Raw genomic sequence first — 20,476 nt, 5'->3', positions numbered from 1 at the left:
GAGATAGGTGAAATTTAACCGAAAAGGAAACTATGGTAAAGGATGTATGATGTGTAAAGGATAATGTCGGAAGAATATCAAATATGAATACATAAATTAGGAGTGACATTAAAATATTAAGTCGAAGACAATAATACATAGCACTTGAACTTTTCATTACAACAAACTGCCAAAATGGCTTTGGCTTGAATATCACAACCACCAAAATAACTTTATAATATATTGGCATCAACTTCAACTCAAATGTTGGTCAAAGAAAGAAAATAAGTTATCGTATAGAGAAAATTAATGAAACAAAAAGACAACCTTAAAATATGTCTTGGTGGAAGTGTCCTGAAACAGATTGTGCCCTCTGCAGATGGAGATTTAAAGTGTAGTTTCTTACCTGCACAACAACAATTCATAGCAACATGAGAATTTGTAGCTTTTATAACAAGAGTAATTTTTTCAGAATCGTTTCTCTTAAGACTGCATCTAGAATCAAGGAACAGAGGACGATATCAACGACTATTCTGATTTGGTCTAACTTCTCTTAATCTTGCACTGAGTCAGGGTATAAGATCCGACACAAGCCCCGATAAACAAGAACACGACCACTGAGACAAGTCGTGTCATTCTAATTTGAATAACATCGCAGATACCGAATCAATAGACACACCAAATATAGTGTCATAGAATCAATACCAAAAATATGACCAGGACAGCCAAGTCTAGAAACAAAAGATATTGCAGTAATAGCTGATATGGGTGAAAATAATGAATGAATATAAAAGTCAAACTATCACAAGGATTTAGGCACATAACATGATAACTGTAAGCAATCTGCATACCTCTAAACTTTGAATTTGTTCTTGATACTGGCATAAGACGTGCTTTAACTGATGAACTTCTTTTGTCTTCTCTTCTTGCTCGAGATTGCGCTCGTGCTGAATGGCTACAGCTCTCTTTAAAATTTGGTTGTCGTTTACCAAGTTTTGCAAATGCTCCTTCAAAGAAGCATGTTTTAACTGCAATACAATGTGGAAGGAAACATAAACTTCACCTCTTGACACTTCATCAAAAGGAGATTAAAAAGTCTAATGGAAAATGCTTCTACACTACCTCCTCTGATTCTCTTGAAAACGCAGTTACGTTATGTTCGAAAGCTTCTAAAATCCTTCCAGCTCGAGTTCTAGCATCGTCAAGATCTATTGCATTCGTCATCTCTTGCACAAACATATCCACCCACTTGGACCCATGCATTGCATTTCCTTCAGCAACGGCTGAACTAACGTCTTTATCTTTTTCAACCTTCTCGTGTGACATTTGACTGCCTGATTACAGAAATCCAAAAAAAAAAAAAAAAACTCATTCTTTTAGAAGATATCCAAGCCAAGTATATCTACTTTTTCAGCCTTTGAACTAGTTTAAACCAATGTCGAACAATATGGAATTATAATAACAACTTACATGTAGCTGCTCTCTCATCAGGAACTGTAGAACAATTTCCGATTGTTGCAGAATCGACACGAGCATTAAAGTCGTCAAAGGAAGGCACCTGTAGAACATCAATTGCATCTTCAATCTTGTTGTGATTCATAAGAACAGTTTTGACCCGCTAAATGTGCAGAAAAAGAACAATCAGATCTCCCAAGAGCTTTCATTTATGACAAATTAAATGATTATGATTCCTACGGATATCTTGATATCAAACCATCTTTATGCAATTCCTTTCTGATAACATGTCGAAGCATCACTTATAAACAGATATCCAAGACAGAATCAATAACATGGAGCAGAAGTAATGCTCCCTAAAAGTGAAATTCATATAGCTTCCTCATACCCTGAATCAGAAATGAAACATAAACGTGCCATCGTTCCAAGTAAAAACAAAAATGAAAAATTCACGCAACAAACCTCGGCACCGACTCCCGGAAACATTTGAAGCAGAACCGAAGCAGAATCCTCAGGTCCGGACCCGAACTCCGATCGGGTCGGGGATCCGAAACTGGACCACCGGGACCTCTTTGCCGAAGAACAGGCCGTCGGAGAAGAAGATCCGAAGATCTCCTCAAACCCCACCCGCTTTCCACATACTCCAGCCGACATAGCCTCCTCCTCCTTAAACCCCCAAAAATTTCTCGGGTCAAAAACCCTAGAACGAAATCCCCAGAAATCAGAAATCAGAATCAAAATCCTCTCGACCCAAAACAGAGATCCTTAGAGGGATTTCGCGTGCTGCGAAATGGCCGCAACCCACGAATCAATCTGTTGAAAAACGTGAAACAGATTGAGGAAAATGCCGAGGGAATTGGGGGAATAGGGTTTGATGAAGGGAAGAGAAGGAGCAGGTTGAAAGAGGTGAGATGAGATGAGGCGAGATTTTGGCGTTTAATGGGGCTTCGAATCTTTAGATATTTCAACCATTGAAGTTTACAGTTACGGTAGATGCAAGAAAAAGATAAAGTATCTGAACAGAAGACAGTAGAGAAAAACAAAAACAAAATCAAAAGTTGGTATTAAATATTGATGAAAACTTCTACACATAATTTAGTGTTGTAATTCGAGATTAATAATAACTAATCTCTACTCAACAATATTTAAAATTTGATCTTTTGGGAAAGTGATTTTGCAAATCAAAAGTGTAAATGGCTTTTGCACATGCTAACATTACTACTTGTTGTGAAACAAGTTGCACCAAATAAAGAAAAAGGTTAATAGTGATCAGGAGAAGAGACTTGAAAATAAAATACAATTATTGCAATAAAGTAAACTTGCACAAATCAAGATATATTAGGTGTATAATAAGTGTATCGCATGATTTTGCACTGCTTAGACCATATACTTTCTGTATATATATCACTAAGTGTTTGATTTCTGTGGTCAATTTATTGTGTCTGGTGAGCATTTATTTGTGTTGAGAGTTCTTGCAGATTCATATGAATGGATGGATTCTCCAGTTTCAGCAGTTGAAGCACTTCTTTCTCCATCACCATTGTTTCTCTCATCAGACACTCCATACAGAACCCAACTGAACTCAAACACAGTGTCATTTGGCCTTTCAGATTTGCCTCGCCTTCATCATTTGTGTAAACTTTGCTCAATATTTCATTTGCATTTTGACGGAAGGAACCCACAATTTTCTCAACTTCTTCTTCACTGAGACCAAGAGCTCTGCATCCATCATTTTGAGACTTCCCCATCTCCATTTCATCGCTCTGGTTCTGGTTTTTGTTCTGCAATTGCTTTAGGGACTTTACTAGACTCGCCTTCTCCATGAATTTCAGAGAACGTTGAACTTTTATGCTGAAAAGCTCCATATCCTCACTTAAACTATCATGGAGCTCCTTCACAACATGCCCATATCTATTGAGTTCTAGAGACAGAAGCCTCATTTCATGAACCAGAAACTGTAAGATATCCACTGTTTTCTGAAGAGATTTCAGAAGCTTATCATAGCAGCTACCTTGGAAAGGGGTGAACCAGAAGTTAGGTTCATACCCAGCTTCTACAATGAACTTCTCCAATTGGGCAACATGAGATTTCAGAAATTTGTGCTGCTCTATCAGCTCAAGTAAAATGGAAGATTCATTATTCAAGTTCTTTTGGGGGATAAGGATTACCCTTCTGATGCAATCTTGAAGGGCGCGCAAACTTTTTGAGAACTCAGCTTTGGCCAGAGTTGCTGATCTCGTTGGGTTGAAGACAACCTCCACTGTCACAAAACAAAGCAATCCAATGCAAGCTTCAGTGATTCTAGCATTAGCAAATTCAGACGGAATCCCATAATTCTTCCTCCCAAGAACCAACAATGCACCTAATGCTGATGATATTCCACCACCTTGACCATACATTCTACTGTGGACTAGAAAACTGGTAAAAGCAACCCAAGGGATAAGAGGTAAGATCCATAAATACTCATATTTTTGCAAAATAAAACAGCATATGACACCATAGATTGACCCGATTGCCGTCCCCTGCGCTCGAGCGTTAGCAACAGTGAATGTTGCTTGTCTCTCAGTTGCAAAGCTGATGGCAACCGTCAATCCTGACCAATACCCATTCGGCTTTGTGTAAACCAGACCCAGAAACACAGCCAGACCCAAAGTAATCGAGCATTTCAGCGCAAAACGCAAACTCTGATTCGTCGGCAACATGTTCGACAAAATGGCCCGACGAGTATTTTTGGTACCATGCTCTCCCAAATCGATTGCTTCCTCCCCATTGGCTCTCCGACCGTTTTCCACCCGGTAGACGAGAGTCCGGGCGGCGGCTGTTGAGTCGTACAGAAGGATTTTGACGCAACGCAAGAAGAAAGAAGGGGGCATATTCTGAGGGATAATGGGAGAACTACCAAGCGGCCAAGTGTCTGGAAACAAACCCTTCGTCTCCGGCGCGGTTGTGGCACTAGCCGGCACAGAGCACTTGAGCTGCTGTAGCTTTAAGATCAGTCTGGGTTTGAGATTTTTGGGCAAATTGCAGAGCTCTTCGTCCATTGTTTCAAAGGCAAAGGAAGGGGAAGTTAAGGCGAATTCCATCCCTCTCACTGCTACTTCAAATTCTTCCAACTTCTCCGCAACGGCCACGCGATTGAGCCTTCCATGGCCGATCCGTGGTCTTTCCCAATCCATTCCCCGCTGCTCACGAGAGAAAAACCACAGCAATTATATAATTAAACATAATGACATTTAAAATTTTAAAAAAAGAAATTCAATTGATCTCGAACAATCTAATCATACAATTACTGGTTCATCTAAATACTATGACACAATATAATAGCATTATTCCATTGAACTTTTGTTGATAAGAGACGAGAATCGAAATCGAAGTTGGGTTACGAACTTACCATATTTGTTTTGATCATGTGGAGAAGCTTTGTTCCCATGGTGGATAGAGACTTGACTTCAGCGATTGACGTAGCTGCTTCTGCTTTGCTCTTCGCACCAAATACTTGTACCAGAATCCCAACTCTCTCGCACACATTTTCCCTATAAACTTTACCCAATGTCTTCATCTGCCACCAAAAATCGTTAAGCTATGTTCTTGATTATTTTTCATATTCAAAGTATGCAATTTAGGTTTTTTTTATACCTTAATTTTAATTTGTGAACTGTATTTTTTTTATGAAATTTAATTTAATTATCAAAATATTAACAAATATATTACATTTAGTTATCTAATTTGTAGACAGTTTTACTAATTTTATCATTTTTTCTGTTTTATTCTTTAAATTTGTTTTACTTTTTCTTGACATTAAATGCAGATGAAAATTGATGAGTTTTTTTCTAAATAATTTAAAATACTGCTATCGCAAGAACCTCAACAAAATGAGTAACATACCTCAGCGTTATGCTGGTATTGACGATTTATGACCTTCGAGTATAAGAGTAGGAGTAAAATATTCCTCTTCCAATCTTAGGAAAGATGAATGTTTTTTATGCTCTTTGAAAAATGAAGATCAGACTGTTAAATTTTTAGCGATGGTAAATAGCAAATTGGGTGTTGAATTTTTCAATAAAATATTTTAACGTTGAATTATACTCATGTAAAGGAAGAATAAATACAACTATTTGTAGTGTTAATTTTTCATGTAATAAAAATTATAGAATTTTGGTGGGACTCACGTATTCTAGGAAGGGAATGGAAATTACCAAACCCAACAGATTGCCGAGTTTCAAACACCAGATTGAAGAGTCCAAATTCGTAAAGATGACAGGCAAAAATTCTCACGGAGGGTCCACATGCCCCATTCCAAATTTAGGGGAAATCTCCATTTTTAAATGGATCCGACTCCGACACGAAACAAAATTAAACGTTTATGAATATTTCTAAAATTAGTTTCGTTTAAACTTCATTAATTCTTCCATCCAAACGTAACTTAGTATATAAGACATTTAATGTCAAAACGAGTATAGTTATTCAGTGATTTGCATATATCTCCAATTAAGAGGTTTCAAATTCGATTTCCCACTCTACATGTTGTCCTTAAAAGAAAATAAAAGACACATGATACCATTTCAAATGTCAATAATTCGATCTATAGTCTAGAATGGTTGAAGTAATCAAAAAATCTATAAAACTATATTGTTTAGTTAAGTTAGTGCATGGGTACAGCTACTTTCATATATAACTTCATTTCTTTCGATTAAATTTTCAAGTTTTTTTATTTTACTTTTCAAAAAGTTTTTTAAATATAATATTCTAACGATAAATTAAACTTAGTTGAATTAGGTTTTAAAAGTACATTGATTGAGCGATGATGCTTGTATAATTATTAAATTATATATATATACACATACATATACATACATAGTTTTATCGTAACGGTGTACATATATAATTTTATCTAAATTTTTAATGGGTCTAAAATGAGCTTTTTCTGTTTTTTTGAAAGCCTTCATAAAATCCACTAAAATTAATATATTGTTTATCAACAATCAAGTTGAAATTTAAAATTGAGGATATTTTTTATGGAGCTTGTTCTTTTATAGTTGTGTTAGCAATTTTTCTTAATATTATAGAATCATAATTGCGAGCTTTTTCTTTCCCCTCGTACTACTTGATTTTATATATAGTTGGGTTGGAAAGTATTTTTTTTAACTGTATTTGGACACGTTTTATGGTGGTAGTATTATTTTATATGTTTTTTTTTTCATGCGCTAAATTATATACAAAAGGGTCCCTAATTTTTTTTAAGTATTTCTTAATTTTATTTTTGATGTTTTCGATTTTTCAATTCTACCTTTAATATATTTAAAATCTTTAATTAAGTAATTTGATTGAAAAGATTCATTAAATTATGGTAAAAATATCGATCCAATATACTGTTAAATTATTATTTTGTTATCATGATTTGACATAAAATATAGTTTGCTATTTGACATGTCTGAATTTTGTTAATTGGTGGATTCAGTTTCATAAGTAGTATCCAAGTAACAATTTTATCCATTCTCCATCACTAATTTTTTTACAATTAGTTACTTTTTTTTTTTTTGCAAAAATATATATGTTACAAATTTGAATGGATGGTTGTTTGGGGAAAAAAAAGAGCTGTGGGTGAATTATCAATATTAAGAACAAAATATCCATTGGCACCTCGACATTTTCATCCACATATTTATAAGTTCGACATCGATATGAGGAGTAAATCGATATTTCCATCATAGTACAAGAAATTCGACAAAATATGAAAAATATCAACAAAATGTCACTAATATATACAATATCATGGTTTATTATTTTTAACTAATTTAGAAATAGAAAAATGTTTATTTGTTCATTTAAATATTTTTTACGATTTTTTTTATTTTTTTAACTATTACAGAAATATCCATCGATATCGATATTTTATCGATATTTCGATGTCGATAGTTTTATTGACATTGACATTATGAAATTAAGTACTATTTTCATATTTTGAACATTTTTTATTTTTCTTTTATTCAGTGTTAATTTCCTGCAGTAAAAACAAAACTAAAGAGGAGAAATAGAGGAAGGCACAGTTAATTATTGATGGTTCTAAATTTAATTACCTGACAGGAGGAGAGCCGAGGGTACGGAATGATCATGGCGACGGCGGCGGCGATAGCTCCGGCCGCCGTACTCGACGCAACCCGAAGTGGGTGCATAAAAAAACTCGTCTCACCGCCGTTAATCACCGTCCCCACGTACACAATCACCAGCTGTCCAAACGCGATTCGCTTCGTGAGCAAGTGGGCCCGCTCCAGCAGCGCCACCACGAACCCACTCACCGCCACCGCCAACGACGCCGCCCAACGGTCGAACCGCGCCGGTCCGATCAGCCACAGGCACGGCACGGACGACACTAAAACGAGGGCCACAGCGCATGCCACGTGGAACCCAGCTCTGACGGCGTGGCCGAACGTAACGGCGTCGGATAACACTGTCGAAATGGCGGTGACGTAAGAGAAAGCCGAGAACGTCAGCATTTGCCTCACCGGCGCTGGCCCGAAAAGCGTCACGCCGCCCACTATGCTGCATGCCACAGCCGCTCGCACCGCCGAGCCCAGCCGGATCCGCCACAGCACCGCCGTGGCCGCCGCCATGTATTTTTTTTGTCTGTACTGTCTCTGAAAGGAAAATTAGAGACCGTGAAAAAAATTCTAGTCTTTAGTGATTTTTCGCTCTCTCTTCCCCATTTTTGGTAAGACTTCGATTCAATATATAAGGCAAAGTTTGGTATAATTGGAATATTTTAACCAGGAATTTTATTGTGACATTTTTTCATGTTGAAGAATAATATATATATTGACTGTACGAATATTATTTGCCATTCGTTATGGATTAAAATAAACAATGATAAAGGAGAGAAAGACCAAGACTTAGACAAAACAAATTTAATTGTTTAACCACACCTTAATTTAGACAAGTATTTTGTTCATTTACTTAATAGATAAAGTTTTACGGGATCGATGTCAAAAATTATGAGTCAGGAAGAGGGGCAAAGAAAAAAGATTCCCTTTAGTTATTTCGAGGACGAAGACATGGAACAAATTTCTCTGCCCAACCAAACCATTCATGTCATACAAAAATGTCCGGTTTAATACTACAAATACTAATTTTGTCTCATATATATATATATATATATATATATAGCTTTAATATATTAATTTGTTGATGTTTAATTAATTTTTTACTAAAAATAAAATAAAAAAATGAAGTTTTACCGAGGGAAATTACATCATTGAGTCAAATTAAGCATAGTTCAACTGGTAAAAGCATCTATCTTCTACCAAAACAGTAGTTCGATTCTCACCCCCACATGTTGTATAAGTACATGCATGCTTTAACCATTGAGATATATATATTCACTTTAGCGATTATTTGAATAAGTTTTTGGTCTAATACTTTTAAAACATCCATTTTGATCCCTATATTTTTAAAATGTGACCATTTTGATCTATATTTATAAAATTTTAACACAAGTTGTTGTAAATATACGCACCTATGAATTTATAGCTAAATTCTAAAAATAAAAATGAAGTGACCAAAAATGGACGTTTTAAAAGTATATAGACTAAAATGAACAAAAGTTAAAAGTATATAGAGAGATTAAAATAGTTGTTTTGAAAGTATATGGACTAAAATAAATAAAAACATAATTGACTAAAATAGTATTTAAACCTAAATTATATAAAATTAAACCAAGAAGACATTGAAAAGTACATGTCAAAATTAATGCTCAAATCTAATTAGGAAAATACTTGAACCTAAATCATAGAACGTCAAAATAAAAAGGAATACAAAATTCGTTATTGTTGTTAAAGTTATCTGATAATTATTTTTTACAAAAGTATTTAGCAATCTGTTCGATGCTAGTAAATACTTAATATTTTTGTAAATTTATTTTATATTTACTTTATAGGTTTAAATTCTATCATACTCTCTAAACTTTCAAAATAGGTATTTTGATTTATGAACTTAAACAAAATTATTTTAGTATTAAACTTTTCTTATAGCACAACAGTAGCCAAAAAAAAATTATTTTTTATAATAATAATTTCATTAAAATAATTAGATAGTATAGAAATTTCATTGATGTAATATAGTTTTATTGATTAACAAATACTTTGTTCCAATACCTTATTGTCAATTTACATTTACTTTCTAGAATTCAAACAACAAACATGAGTAGATATCGAACATTCGACTTTAAAGTAGGTTATAAGTTCATTATCTACTTGAGCTAGGTTCAATTTGACCATTTAAATTTAACTATCGATCCTGATCAATTATATGTATTGATAAATAAAACATCAATAATATGTCACCGAATTTTATGATTAATGTATAAAATATTTGAAATTTTTGCATTAAGTTCAACTAGTTGAAGAACGCGTTAGCTAAGCTAAGTTCTCTTGAGATTGTAGATTAAAAAAGGGTTTAAAAAAAGTCTGAGAATTGCTGCTTTACTTTGACTCGCAGGAGATGTGATTAAATATTAATATACGGCTGTAATTTAAACAGGATGAAAAACGACAAGTCGCATTTCTTAGAGCGCAGTATCGTTTTCAGTCAAAAAAGTTACGTAACTCAAAATAAATGAGAACGCATCCCATATCCAAAATTTAATGATTTAATACTAAAATAAAGCCAGTTTCTGGTAAAAAAAAAAATGATAAACTAGTATTGAGAATTATTGAAATTAATACTGAGAATTAGGTTGAGACACGAGTATCTCATCCTCTTTTAAGGAGATTTAAGCGTTCTACAGTGTATATTTCTTTATCTACCATCGAGAGAGTAGGTCTTGTATAGTTTTTTTCTACTCAAGTTACAACAATCCACAATTGAAATGCCACTTTACACTGGGTCCAAAACTCTATAACAAAAACACTCATCTTTTTAGCCAATTACTCTGAAAATAACAAAAGAGAGAAAATAGAAAAAGTAGAGAAGATAGAGTATGATGTATAAGTTGTATGAGTTATGAAAATGTTGGTAGGGGATTATTTATACGAATTTTTACTTCGAGTAACTTAACAGAAAAATTAATGAATTTTTGTTAATCTCTATTTTCCAAATAAAAAATCAAATATGTTTCTCTAATAAATAAATAAAAATCTCTCGATTAAAAGTCAAAACAATATTCAATAATAAATATTAAAAATGTAACAATAATTAGCATGAATCAAAATCCAAATACTGAAAAAGAGATATAGTTCTTAAAGAATTTAAACGTGAAAAATAAGTAGGCTCAACTAAAAGACGGAGAGGAGAGGAGAATGGTTTCTGTTCATGAATCCTCTTTCATTTTGGTGTGACAAAAATATAGTATTTAGTCTTCGTTGAATAATTGTCGCTGATTTCAATTTCAATTACTTTTAATTTACTTTGGATTAAGTTTAGGAGATTTGTAATAGGTACCATATAAGTTTTCTATATTTAACAAAATAGCATGCTTTTTTTATATTTTCAGATATAGTATTTTTTTGAAAATCCTGATTTTAAAATTTTCAATATTCCCAAATTACCCTTTTCAGTTATCGCTTCGTTATTATATATCACATATATATCAGGAGTATATTTGACAACATTGGTATATCATAAGTAAATCAATAGTATATCAAAAGTCAATCAGTTCTATATTAGTTGTATAATAGTAAATCACTATTTTACCTGCTTTAACCTTTTGTCTTGTATTTTTTTGATCAATTAGAAATTAGTAGGTATTGGCATGCATGGAAAATGAGAAAAAAATTTGATACTTACTGAAAATGAGAAAGAAAAACTTGAAAGGAACGTGAATGTGAACGTCAATGGTGATTTTCGAAATTACTATGAATGAAAAATCAATTAGAAATTAGAGGTAAATAGAAATTTAGGGTTTTTCTGTATATCAATAATATATCAGCGATATATCAAGTATACATTGTGATATATACAATTAAGTTTTATTTAAAGTTTTAAAGATCAAAATGAAAGTAGCAACAATGTCATTTTTAAAAGGTTTAAATATCATTCTTGGATATCAACATCAACATCAAATCAGCAGCAAAGTCCTTCAACCAAAAAACTTAAAGGTTTAAACATCAAAACGAACCAGTAGCATAAACCAAAAGTAGACTAACAATGTCATTCTTAAAATTCTATAAAAGAAGAAGCATAAGTTCCAGAAGCATAAGTTCCAACAGTCTAGAAAAGCGTAAGTTTCATTCTTGTATAATCTCTAGGTAAAAGCTTGAGACATCAATCTTCGTTCTTGGTGATTGTCGTGTTTTCGGAGATACTATCTTTAAAGCTTTCTGTTTTTCCATAAACAACACTTTTGGCGTTGGTTTATGTTGTCTTTTGGGACGAACGACATCAACATTTTCGACGATGTTTTTTTATTCATTTTTCGTGTTTGTACCATTGCTTTTATCTGAAAAAAAATTATTTCATATATTAATATATCATAAAACATATATTAGAAGTAATATGTTCGAAATAATTGGTAGATATCATAGTTATATAAGAAGTAAATCAATTTCATATCATATGTATATCAAACATATATCACATATATATCAAGAGTATATATGTTAATCATAGTTATATCAGAAGTAACTCAATAGTATATAAGAAGTCAATCAGTTCTATATCACCTATAGTAGTCGATATCATAGTTATATCAGAAGTAAATCAATTTCATATCATATGTATATCAAACATGTATCACATATATATGAGGAGTATATCTGTCAATCATAGTTATATCATAAGTAAATCAATAGTATATCAAAAGTCAATCAGTTCTATATCACCTATAGTAGTATATATCATAGTTATATCAGAAGTAAATCAATTTCATATCAAATACATATGAAACATATATCGCATATATATCAGGAGTATATCTGTCAATCATAGTTATATCATAAGTAAATCAATAGTATATCATAAGTCAATCAATTCTATGTCACCTATAGCAGTAGATTTCATAGTTATATCAGAAGTAAATCAATTTCATACTATATGTATGTCAAACATATATCACTGATATATATCAGGAGTATATCTGTCAATCATTAGTATATCAGAAGTCAATCAGAAGTAATTTATTGTTGGTTCGGGCCTACATGGTATATTTGTAATTTAGAACGTGGGCCTCCGTTTTTTTACCCAAAAAATACTATATTTGAAAAACTGAAACCTTGTTGCTATTTTGCTTATTTTCCTAACTTTTTTTTGTCATATCTCAAGTTGCCCCTTAATTTTACTATAATTATTTTAAACTATTTAAGGATAATAAGAACCGAGTATAACTAAACAGTAATTGACATATATTTTTAATTTTAGTCGAAGTTATTATATATATATATAGACACACACACGCATTCCAAAAACTTGGAGCTCAACCTACAAGGAGAGGTGTTTGATACAAGATTACTCTATTCTTTCTTTGTCTTTTGATATGACATAGACAAGGTACTGATAAATAATCTTGATTAGTTATTCTTTTGAGTTGTGAGTTCTAATCAATTTAATCTATATTATGAAAACAAACTAGGGCTCAAACATCTAATGATTGAATCAGATTCTGCCCAAGCTCTCAATCTGGTTGAAGATTATTCAGAAGACAATGGCTGAAGCTGGTACTTGGCTTGCTGCAAAGGCAGATGGAAACCTGGAGAAGGGTTATTCCTTCATGGTTAGCTTAGATTAGTTGGGGAGAGACTTATCAATAGACTAAACTTGCACAAATCAAGATTAAAGATATATTAGGTACAGTAAGTCACTTGCCCTGTTTTTATTTAAAAAACAAATCAGGCATTTAAATCCTTCAATTCTTTGTTAATTGGAATTTGCACAGATCTCATGCTTTTGCACTACTCAGGCCAGAAATTTCGGCCTGATTGCTGCAAAGCAAACTAAGTATATCTATATAAAAATATCACAAAGTGTTTAATGTGTGCTCAGTTTATTATTTACACTGAGCATTTACTGTTGTTGAAAGTTCTTGCAGATTCATATGAATGGATGGATTCTCCAGTTTCAACAGTTGAAGCACTTCTTTCTCCATCACCATTGTTTCTCTCATCAGACACTCCATACAGAACCCAATTGAACCCAAACACAGTGTCATTTGGCCTTTCAGATTTGCCTCGCCTTCATCATTTGTGTAAACTTTGCTCAATATTTCATTTGCATTTTGACAGAAGGAACCCACAATTTTCTCAACATCTTCTTCACTGAGACCAAGAGCTCTGCATCCATCATTTTGAGACTTCCCCATCTCCATTTCATCACACAGGTTCTGGTTTTTGTTCTGCAATTCCTTTAGGGACTTTACTAGACTCACCTTCTCCATGAATTTCAGAGAACATCCAACTTTTTTGTTGAAAAGCTCCATATCTTCACTTAAACTATCATGCAGCTCCTTCACAACAAGCCCTGATCTATTAAGTTCTAGAGATAGAAACTTCATTTCATGAACCAGAAACTGTAAGATATCCACTGTTTTCTGAAGAGATTTCAGAAGCTTGTCATAGCAGCCACCTTGAAAAGGGGTGAACCAGAAATTGGGCTCATACCCAGCTTCTATGATGAACTTCTCTAATTGACCAACATGAGATTTCAGAATTTTGTGCTTTTCTATCAACTGGATGAAAATGGAAGATTCATTATTCAAGTTCTTTTGGGGAATGAGGATTACCCTTTCGATGCAATCCTGAAGGGCGCGCAAACTTTTTGAGAACTCAGCTTTTGCCAGAGTTGCTGCTCTAGTTGGGTTGAAGACAACCTCCACTGTCAAAACAAAGCAATCCAATGCAAGCTTCTGTGATTCTAGCATTTGCAAACTCGGATGGAATCCCATAATTCTTCCTCCCAAGAACCAGCAACGCGCCTAATGCTGATGCTATTCCACCAGATTGACCATACATTCTACTATGGATTAGAAAGCTGGTAAAAACAACCCAAGGGAGAAGAGGTAAGAGCCATAGATACTCATATTTCTGCAAAATAAAACAGCATATGACACCATAGATTGACCCGATTGCAGTCCCCTGAGCTCGAGCGTTTGCAACAGTAAAAATTGCTTGCCTCTCAGTTGCAAAGCTGATGGCAACCGTCAACCCAGACCAATACCCATTGGGTTTTGTATAAGTCAGACCCAGAAACACAGCCAGGCCCAAAGTAACCGAGCACTTCAGCGCAAAATACAAACTCTGATTCGTCGGCAACATGTTCGACAAAATGCCCCAACGAGTACTTTTGGTACCATGGCCCCCCAAATCGATTGCTTCCTCCCCGTTGGCTCTCTGGCCGTTTTCGACGCTGGGGACGAGATTCCGGGCGGCGGCGGCGGCGGTGGAGTCATACAGAATGATTTCCATACAACGCAAGAAGAAAGAAGGCGGCAGATTGTGAGGGGCAATGGGAGAAATGGGGGTCGAAAACACGGCCTTCGTCTCGGGCGCAGTCGTGGCATTAGGAGGAATGGAGATTTTGAGTTGCTGTAGCTTTGTGATGGCTTTGGGTTTGAGATTTTTGGGCAAATTGCAGAGCTGTTCGTCCATTGTTCCGAAGGCAAATGAAGGGGAAGTTAAGGCGGCTTCCATCCCTCTCATTGCCACTTCAAATTCTTCCAACTTTCCTGCAATGTCCATGCGGCGATCGGGCTTCACGAGGCTGATCCGCGGCCTCTCCCAATTCATCCCCACCTGTTCGCAAGAACAAGACTCGCTTAAACACCAGAAATCGCTTAATCATAGTCATTACATAAGATCATCTCTTGTACCATAGGGCTTCATTCTCATGCATGATTAAAATATAACGGCACTAAAGTGGATGAAAATGAGAGTATAATGTTCCACTAAAAGTTAAAAAAGTACAGTAACCGAAATCAACTAAGTGCATATGATGTAGAATATTTGAATTCTAATTTTCAACGACAGAATGAAATTTGAACCTTCGATATTTTAATATTTATAATATATGTGTTGAGGATTTAAACTTTTGACGTTTGGATGAATGATATATATTCACCCAGTTGAGTTATATTAAGATTGGCAGTTGACATAAGTACATGAATTAAATTATCATCAAATAAAAATTCACAAAGGTTGAAAAACATTTTTTTGCCAGTATACTTTGATTAGAGTAACAATAATTTAGTCCTTCAACTCATCAACAATAATAATAATACTTCATCAAACTTAAATTAAAAATTACCTATTAACTAGCCAATAAATCATACAAAATTCAACTAACAAAACACCTAAAATCATGTGATAAAAATGTATTTGAAATTTATCCACGAAGTCAAGTAGATAAATATCGAACGCTATTAAAAGAAATAATATCGTATTTCAATAACTAGCTCACGAATATCAAAATAAAAATTAATTAAGTTATTAATCCCATCATGTATTCAAAGAGGTGATATAATTAAAAACTTAAAGTTGAAATTGGCTCACTCATTTTAAAACCCATAATTAAATTTTAGACCTTTTTTTCAACAAAAATTTAAATTCACGTTAACTTAACTCATAATCAAGAGGTCATGAGTTCGATCTCTCTCATTTATTATATTAAAAAAACAATTGAAACATGATCCAAATTCAAGAAAAAACTTCCTAGCACTCTGTCAAAATTCAAATCTTCCGATAAAAATCGCAATTTTTTCTAGAACAATCTCAAACTAGCCCAATTTTCAGCACTCACATTATGGCAGAGAGTTTCCCCAAATTCAATCCCTTTCTCAAGTATTAATTGTTCTCTATTCCTACACGAAAAGTTGTCGTATCTATTGGAACCATTATTATTTTCATACCATATAATAGCATTTTTATCCCAAAAAATAATAATAATAATAAAAAATAAAAAACAAGCTTTTGGTTGACGAAAATTGAAGCTGAAGTAGGCTTACCAGAATTATCTTGATGCTTCGAAGAAGCTTTGTTGCAGTCGCTGATAGAGACTTTGCTTCGGCAATTGACGGAATTGCCCCTGCCTTATTCTTCGCACCGAACCCTTCCACCATTGCCCCCACCCTCTCGCAACCATTCTCACAATAGCCTCTACAAAGTTTCCTTATCTGCCCCCACACAAAAAACAAAATTATTATACATAAATATTCTAATTTTATTTAGACTAAACTATATTAAATTAAGTATTGTTCTTAAATATAATAATTGCTATCAGTTTTAGCTCTGGGTGTTTTAAAAATTTTGATTTTAGTCTCCATATAGATACTTTATTATTAATTTTTTTTTTGTAATTTAACTTTTTAGAGAATTAGAGATAAAATTTATGTCCATTGAAGCCAAATAAATTATATAAAATGTCTTGTAATGTTGAGGGTAAAAGTAAAACTTTCAAAGTGATTGAAGGCAAAATTAAAATCAACCATAGGAGCATTTCGTATAATTCAATATTTAAATTATTTAAGATCCATCATTGATTTTGGAACTTCATATTCACAGCAATTATACAATTTGGTGGGCCAATATATTCTAAGAATGGCATATAATTTTACTCGAATTTTCATACACACATCTTATAAATCAATCTAACTTTCAACATTTTTAATTCCTTTTTATTCAGAAGTGAATAAAACCGTTCACTTACAACTAATAATTTTGAGAATATGTACTGAAAAAAACAATAATAATTTTGAGAATATGTTGTTCTTAAAAATATTTATGAAAAAAAAAAGATCGCCTTTTGCCATTACACTTGGCTGCGTGAATCAAAATTTACTTTAAATATATAAAAAAACAATTAATTAAACTTTTGTCGGTATATCATTTTTGTGAGTCTTGATTTATATAATTATTTATAGATTTATTTTTTTCAATAAAATTTAGACATTTTTAGTGATCATATTGTCTTTTTTATGTTTTATTGCTTAGATTTTAGTACTTTTTTCTTTATCCAATGCATCTCATAGTTGAAATGGAAATTAATTACCGCTTTTTAACTTTTAATATTTTGTTCAATTTATCATAAATTGAACAAATAAGCATCTCAAATAATTAAAGCAACAGCATTAATTTGTATATAGTTTGAAGGTTAAAATCTTTACTCCATATTTATAATATATAATATTTTAAAAAATAAATTTTCATTGTTATTTTCATCCACATTAAAAAAATTACTAGTTAAAGTGGTAAAGTGACCAAGTTAGGCCAGCAACTCAGTATCAAAGCCCAAAGAAAAATATTTTCTTCAATTTGTTTTTATTTTTCTTAAAAGTACATTTAAATTTTTAGACAAATTTTTTTAAAAAAAAACAACGTCAAATATTTTAAAACTACCTTTTTAATTTTCAAAATTTTTTAAAAAGTAGATAAAAAAATAAAGAAATGAATAGGTGAAAATATATTTACATGGTTATTTTAAAAAGGTAAAAATGATTGTCAAGAAAATTTTGAAATTTGCGTTTTACCCTGCCCTTAAATTTTAAAGATTTAAAATATTAATGTGTAAAAAAATTAGAAGGTAAAATTTTGAACTTTCTATGAAATTTTTTGCCTTGTGTCTCTGAACGATCGTTTTACCTGGCAGGAGGAAAGGCGTGGGTACGGAATCATCATGGCAACGGCGGCGGCGAGAGCTCCGGCCGCCGTACTCGACGCAACGCGAAGTGGGTGCATAAAAAAACTCGTCTCACCGCCGTGAATCGCCGTCCCCACGTACACAATCACCAGCTGTCCAAACGCGATGCGCTTCGTCAGCAAATGGGCCCGCTCCGACAGCGCCACCACAAAGGCGCTGACGGCCACCGCCGCCGCCGCCGCTACACTGTTGAACCGCGCCGTTCCGATCAGCCACAAGCACGGCACGGACGTGACTAAAACCGACGTCACAGCCCAAGCCACGTGGCAACAACCTCTGACAGCGTGGCCGAGGGAAACGGCGTCGGAAAGTACTATCGAAACGGTGGTGACGTAAGAGAAAGCCGAGAACGTGAGCATGTGACGCACCGGCGCCGGCCCGAAGAGCGTGACCGCGCCGACTATGCTGCATGCCAAAGCCGCTCGTAAAGCCGAGCCGAGCCGGATCCGCCACAGCGCCGCCGTCGCCACCGCCATTATTATTGAACAATAGAATCGGAAGTGGGTTGAGAGAGAGAGAGAGAAGCAAAGAGCAAAGAAGTAAGTAACTAAAGCAAAGTGTGTAAAAAGATCGAGTCTTGTCTTTGTTCCAATTTTTTTGTTTTTAACTTTGCATTTAATATATAAGCCAATGTTTGGTGGTGCACAGTGGAATTGGGAATACTTTAGCATTAATTTTTGTAAAATTACATGTTGGGAGAATAATAATGGCACTCCAATATATTTAACATTTTGTTTCAAATCATAAGATAAATCAATGTCAACCAGAGAAGATCAATACTTAGAAAAAAATATTAAAAAAAATCATTACATTATTGTTTCAATCCCTATACTTTAGTAATTGTGTTGATCGATCTCAATTTGATACACTTAATTAGTTGAGTAGCTTTACAATATATTTTTATTGAAAAGATGAGTATTGTTCGATAGTTGGGTCATCTCTCATAAGATTTATCTGTAGTATTTTATTCTAAAATATTCTTATAAATTATCTATAATTTATTTATACAACTTTATTAACGTTGATTAATTACTGTGAATTATAATTTTATTTAAATACAATTTTGAACTTTTAAAGAGATCATTGTTCTCCCTCTATTATACTCATAAAGTATTGTCAAGCGCCTGTGTGAATATTATTATTTTTTCTTTATACTTTACCAAAGTAGACATAGTTCAGTGATAATTGATATATATCTCTTTTATGAGTTCGATCTCTCATTTTTATGTACTCAAAAAAATGATTATCTTGAAACAATATCTAATACGTCTGTAAACGTCTAATGACCATAAACGTATAATTTATCTATATTTTAATATAATATAAAATATAATTGCAAAAATTTGCAACCAACGTGATATGGTATATATGAATGGAGAAGCAAAATTGATTACCAATTAATTATATCAATTTGACCAAAATCCAAGGAGTATAATTGGTGTTATTTAAGTTCACCAACATGGAAAATATGTGGTCAGTATCGTCTCCTAATAAGTGGCCAATGGCGTTTATTTTATAAGGTATTTTATTTATTTAAAATTTTATTTTTTAATTCAAAAAATATAGACGAAAAATAAAAATTTGAACCTCTAGAGTCGTAGAAAGTAAAGAATTACTTTATACCTTAATATCTTAAATTATGTTTAGAATTTTGAATGAAGTTTAGTCCTTTTTAACACGAGTTGTTATTGGATGAAATATCTAACATAAAAATCTTGATTTACTTCAATAATCTATATCTATTATTACATGTGTCCCATATGAAAACAGTATTATCACTCATTTTTTATTTTGGATATATATTGTTTTCCATTTTTTCTTAGTACTTCGATTTATTCCTCATTTAACGTAATAGATAGCTCCTTGGCAAGTTACAATAAATTTAATAAATAATATCTTTTTTTATTTACGTTAAACAAATTTGATATTTGAATTTTCAATATTGTATCTAATAAGTCATTGAATTTTTTTTTAGTACAAGAACATGAGAATATGGGTGATCGAGGGAATGAGTACATGTCAATTAGAGCTAGGTTCATGTTGGTATGAGTAACTGAACTTTAAAAAGTATTTTATAGGTTTTCTAAATTTTCGATATCGTGTATCTACTTGATCATTGAATAAAAGGTTCCAATGATATTGTCAAAAGTGTTTTTTTAACCTAGATTCTAGAGTTTCTAAATTTTTCATTGTGTGTTTAATAGATATCAATGATATATAAGACATTTTTTTTAATATAAGGAATATATTTAACATAAATTCAAGGTTAAAAAGGTCTCTGTACTTATGCTAAGATAACGATTTTGTCCTTTAACTTTAGTTTGTAACGATTTAGTCCATATACCTTCTAAATTGATAACAATTTAGTCCTCAAATTTTAATATGTAATAATTTAGTCATTTTAAGTTAAAGTTTGTAACGATTTATTCCT

At 32.9% G+C, this 20,476-nt stretch overlaps 3 protein-coding genes across 4 annotated transcripts; all 3 read right to left on the bottom strand.

The window, feature by feature from the left end:
• Positions 1 to 84: 84 nt before the first annotated feature.
• Positions 85 to 2,397, bottom strand: LOC111013683 (uncharacterized). Of its 2 annotated transcripts, none has more exons than XM_022288183.2 (5): positions 1,897 to 2,397; positions 1,450 to 1,597; positions 1,102 to 1,313; positions 831 to 1,007; positions 85 to 385 (listed from the first exon to the last, which is right to left on the bottom strand). In XM_022288183.2, the coding sequence occupies exons 1-5, from the start codon at positions 2,086 to 2,088 to the stop codon at positions 308 to 310; spliced, it is 807 nt and encodes a 268-aa protein (XP_022143875.1). In that variant the 5' UTR covers positions 2,089 to 2,397; the 3' UTR covers positions 85 to 307. The 2 variants fall into 2 exon arrangements, with proteins under 2 accessions (XP_022143875.1, XP_022143877.1); XM_022288185.2 differs by having other exon boundaries at positions 1,450 to 1,537; positions 1,897 to 2,386.
• A 225-nt stretch (positions 2,398 to 2,622) lies between these two features.
• On the bottom strand, positions 2,623 to 8,143 carry LOC111013682 (uncharacterized). Its single transcript, XM_022288182.2, has 3 exons — positions 7,512 to 8,143; positions 4,826 to 4,993; positions 2,623 to 4,616 (listed from the first exon to the last, which is right to left on the bottom strand). The coding sequence occupies exons 1-3, from the start codon at positions 8,043 to 8,045 to the stop codon at positions 2,868 to 2,870; spliced, it is 2,451 nt and encodes an 816-aa protein (XP_022143874.1). The 5' UTR covers positions 8,046 to 8,143; the 3' UTR covers positions 2,623 to 2,867.
• Positions 8,144 to 13,207: 5,064 nt separating this feature from the next.
• Positions 13,208 to 18,625, bottom strand: LOC111013575 (uncharacterized). The gene is given in 4 exon segments (XM_022288039.2): positions 13,208 to 14,225; positions 14,227 to 15,146; positions 16,355 to 16,522; positions 17,988 to 18,625. Coding segments are annotated over 4 exon segments (2,442 nt in total). The 5' UTR covers positions 18,522 to 18,625; the 3' UTR covers positions 13,208 to 13,405.
• Positions 18,626 to 20,476: the final 1,851 nt, after the last annotated feature.

The sequence above is a fragment of the Momordica charantia genome (assembly GCF_013281855.1).
Source record: "Momordica charantia cultivar OHB3-1 chromosome 1 unlocalized genomic scaffold, Mcharantia_2.0 BLBB01000001.1, whole genome shotgun sequence".
NCBI classification, from domain to species: domain Eukaryota; kingdom Viridiplantae; phylum Streptophyta; class Magnoliopsida; order Cucurbitales; family Cucurbitaceae; genus Momordica; species Momordica charantia.
The sequence above is the reverse complement of the archived record's forward strand: the minus strand, read 5'-3'. Positions and strand labels throughout refer to the sequence as shown.

Coding starts and splice junctions, on each gene's coding strand:
- LOC111013683 (XM_022288183.2), bottom strand. CDS start 2,088: ATGTCGGCTGGAGTATGTGGAAAGCGGGTGGGGTTTGAGGAGATCTTC. Junction 1,314..1,449: donor TGATGAGAGAGCAGCTACAT/GTAAGTTGTTAT, acceptor TTCTGTAATCAG/GCAGTCAAATGTCACACGAG. Junction 386..830: donor AACAAATTCAAAGTTTAGAG/GTATGCAGATTG, acceptor GTTGTTGTGCAG/GTAAGAAACTACACTTTAAA.
- LOC111013682 (XM_022288182.2), bottom strand. CDS start 8,045: ATGGCGGCGGCCACGGCGGTGCTGTGGCGGATCCGGCTGGGCTCGGCG. Junction 4,994..7,511: donor CTCGGCTCTCCTCCTGTCAG/GTAATTAAATTT, acceptor TTTTGGTGGCAG/ATGAAGACATTGGGTAAAGT. Junction 4,617..4,825: donor ACATGATCAAAACAAATATG/GTAAGTTCGTAA, acceptor TCTCGTGAGCAG/CGGGGAATGGATTGGGAAAG.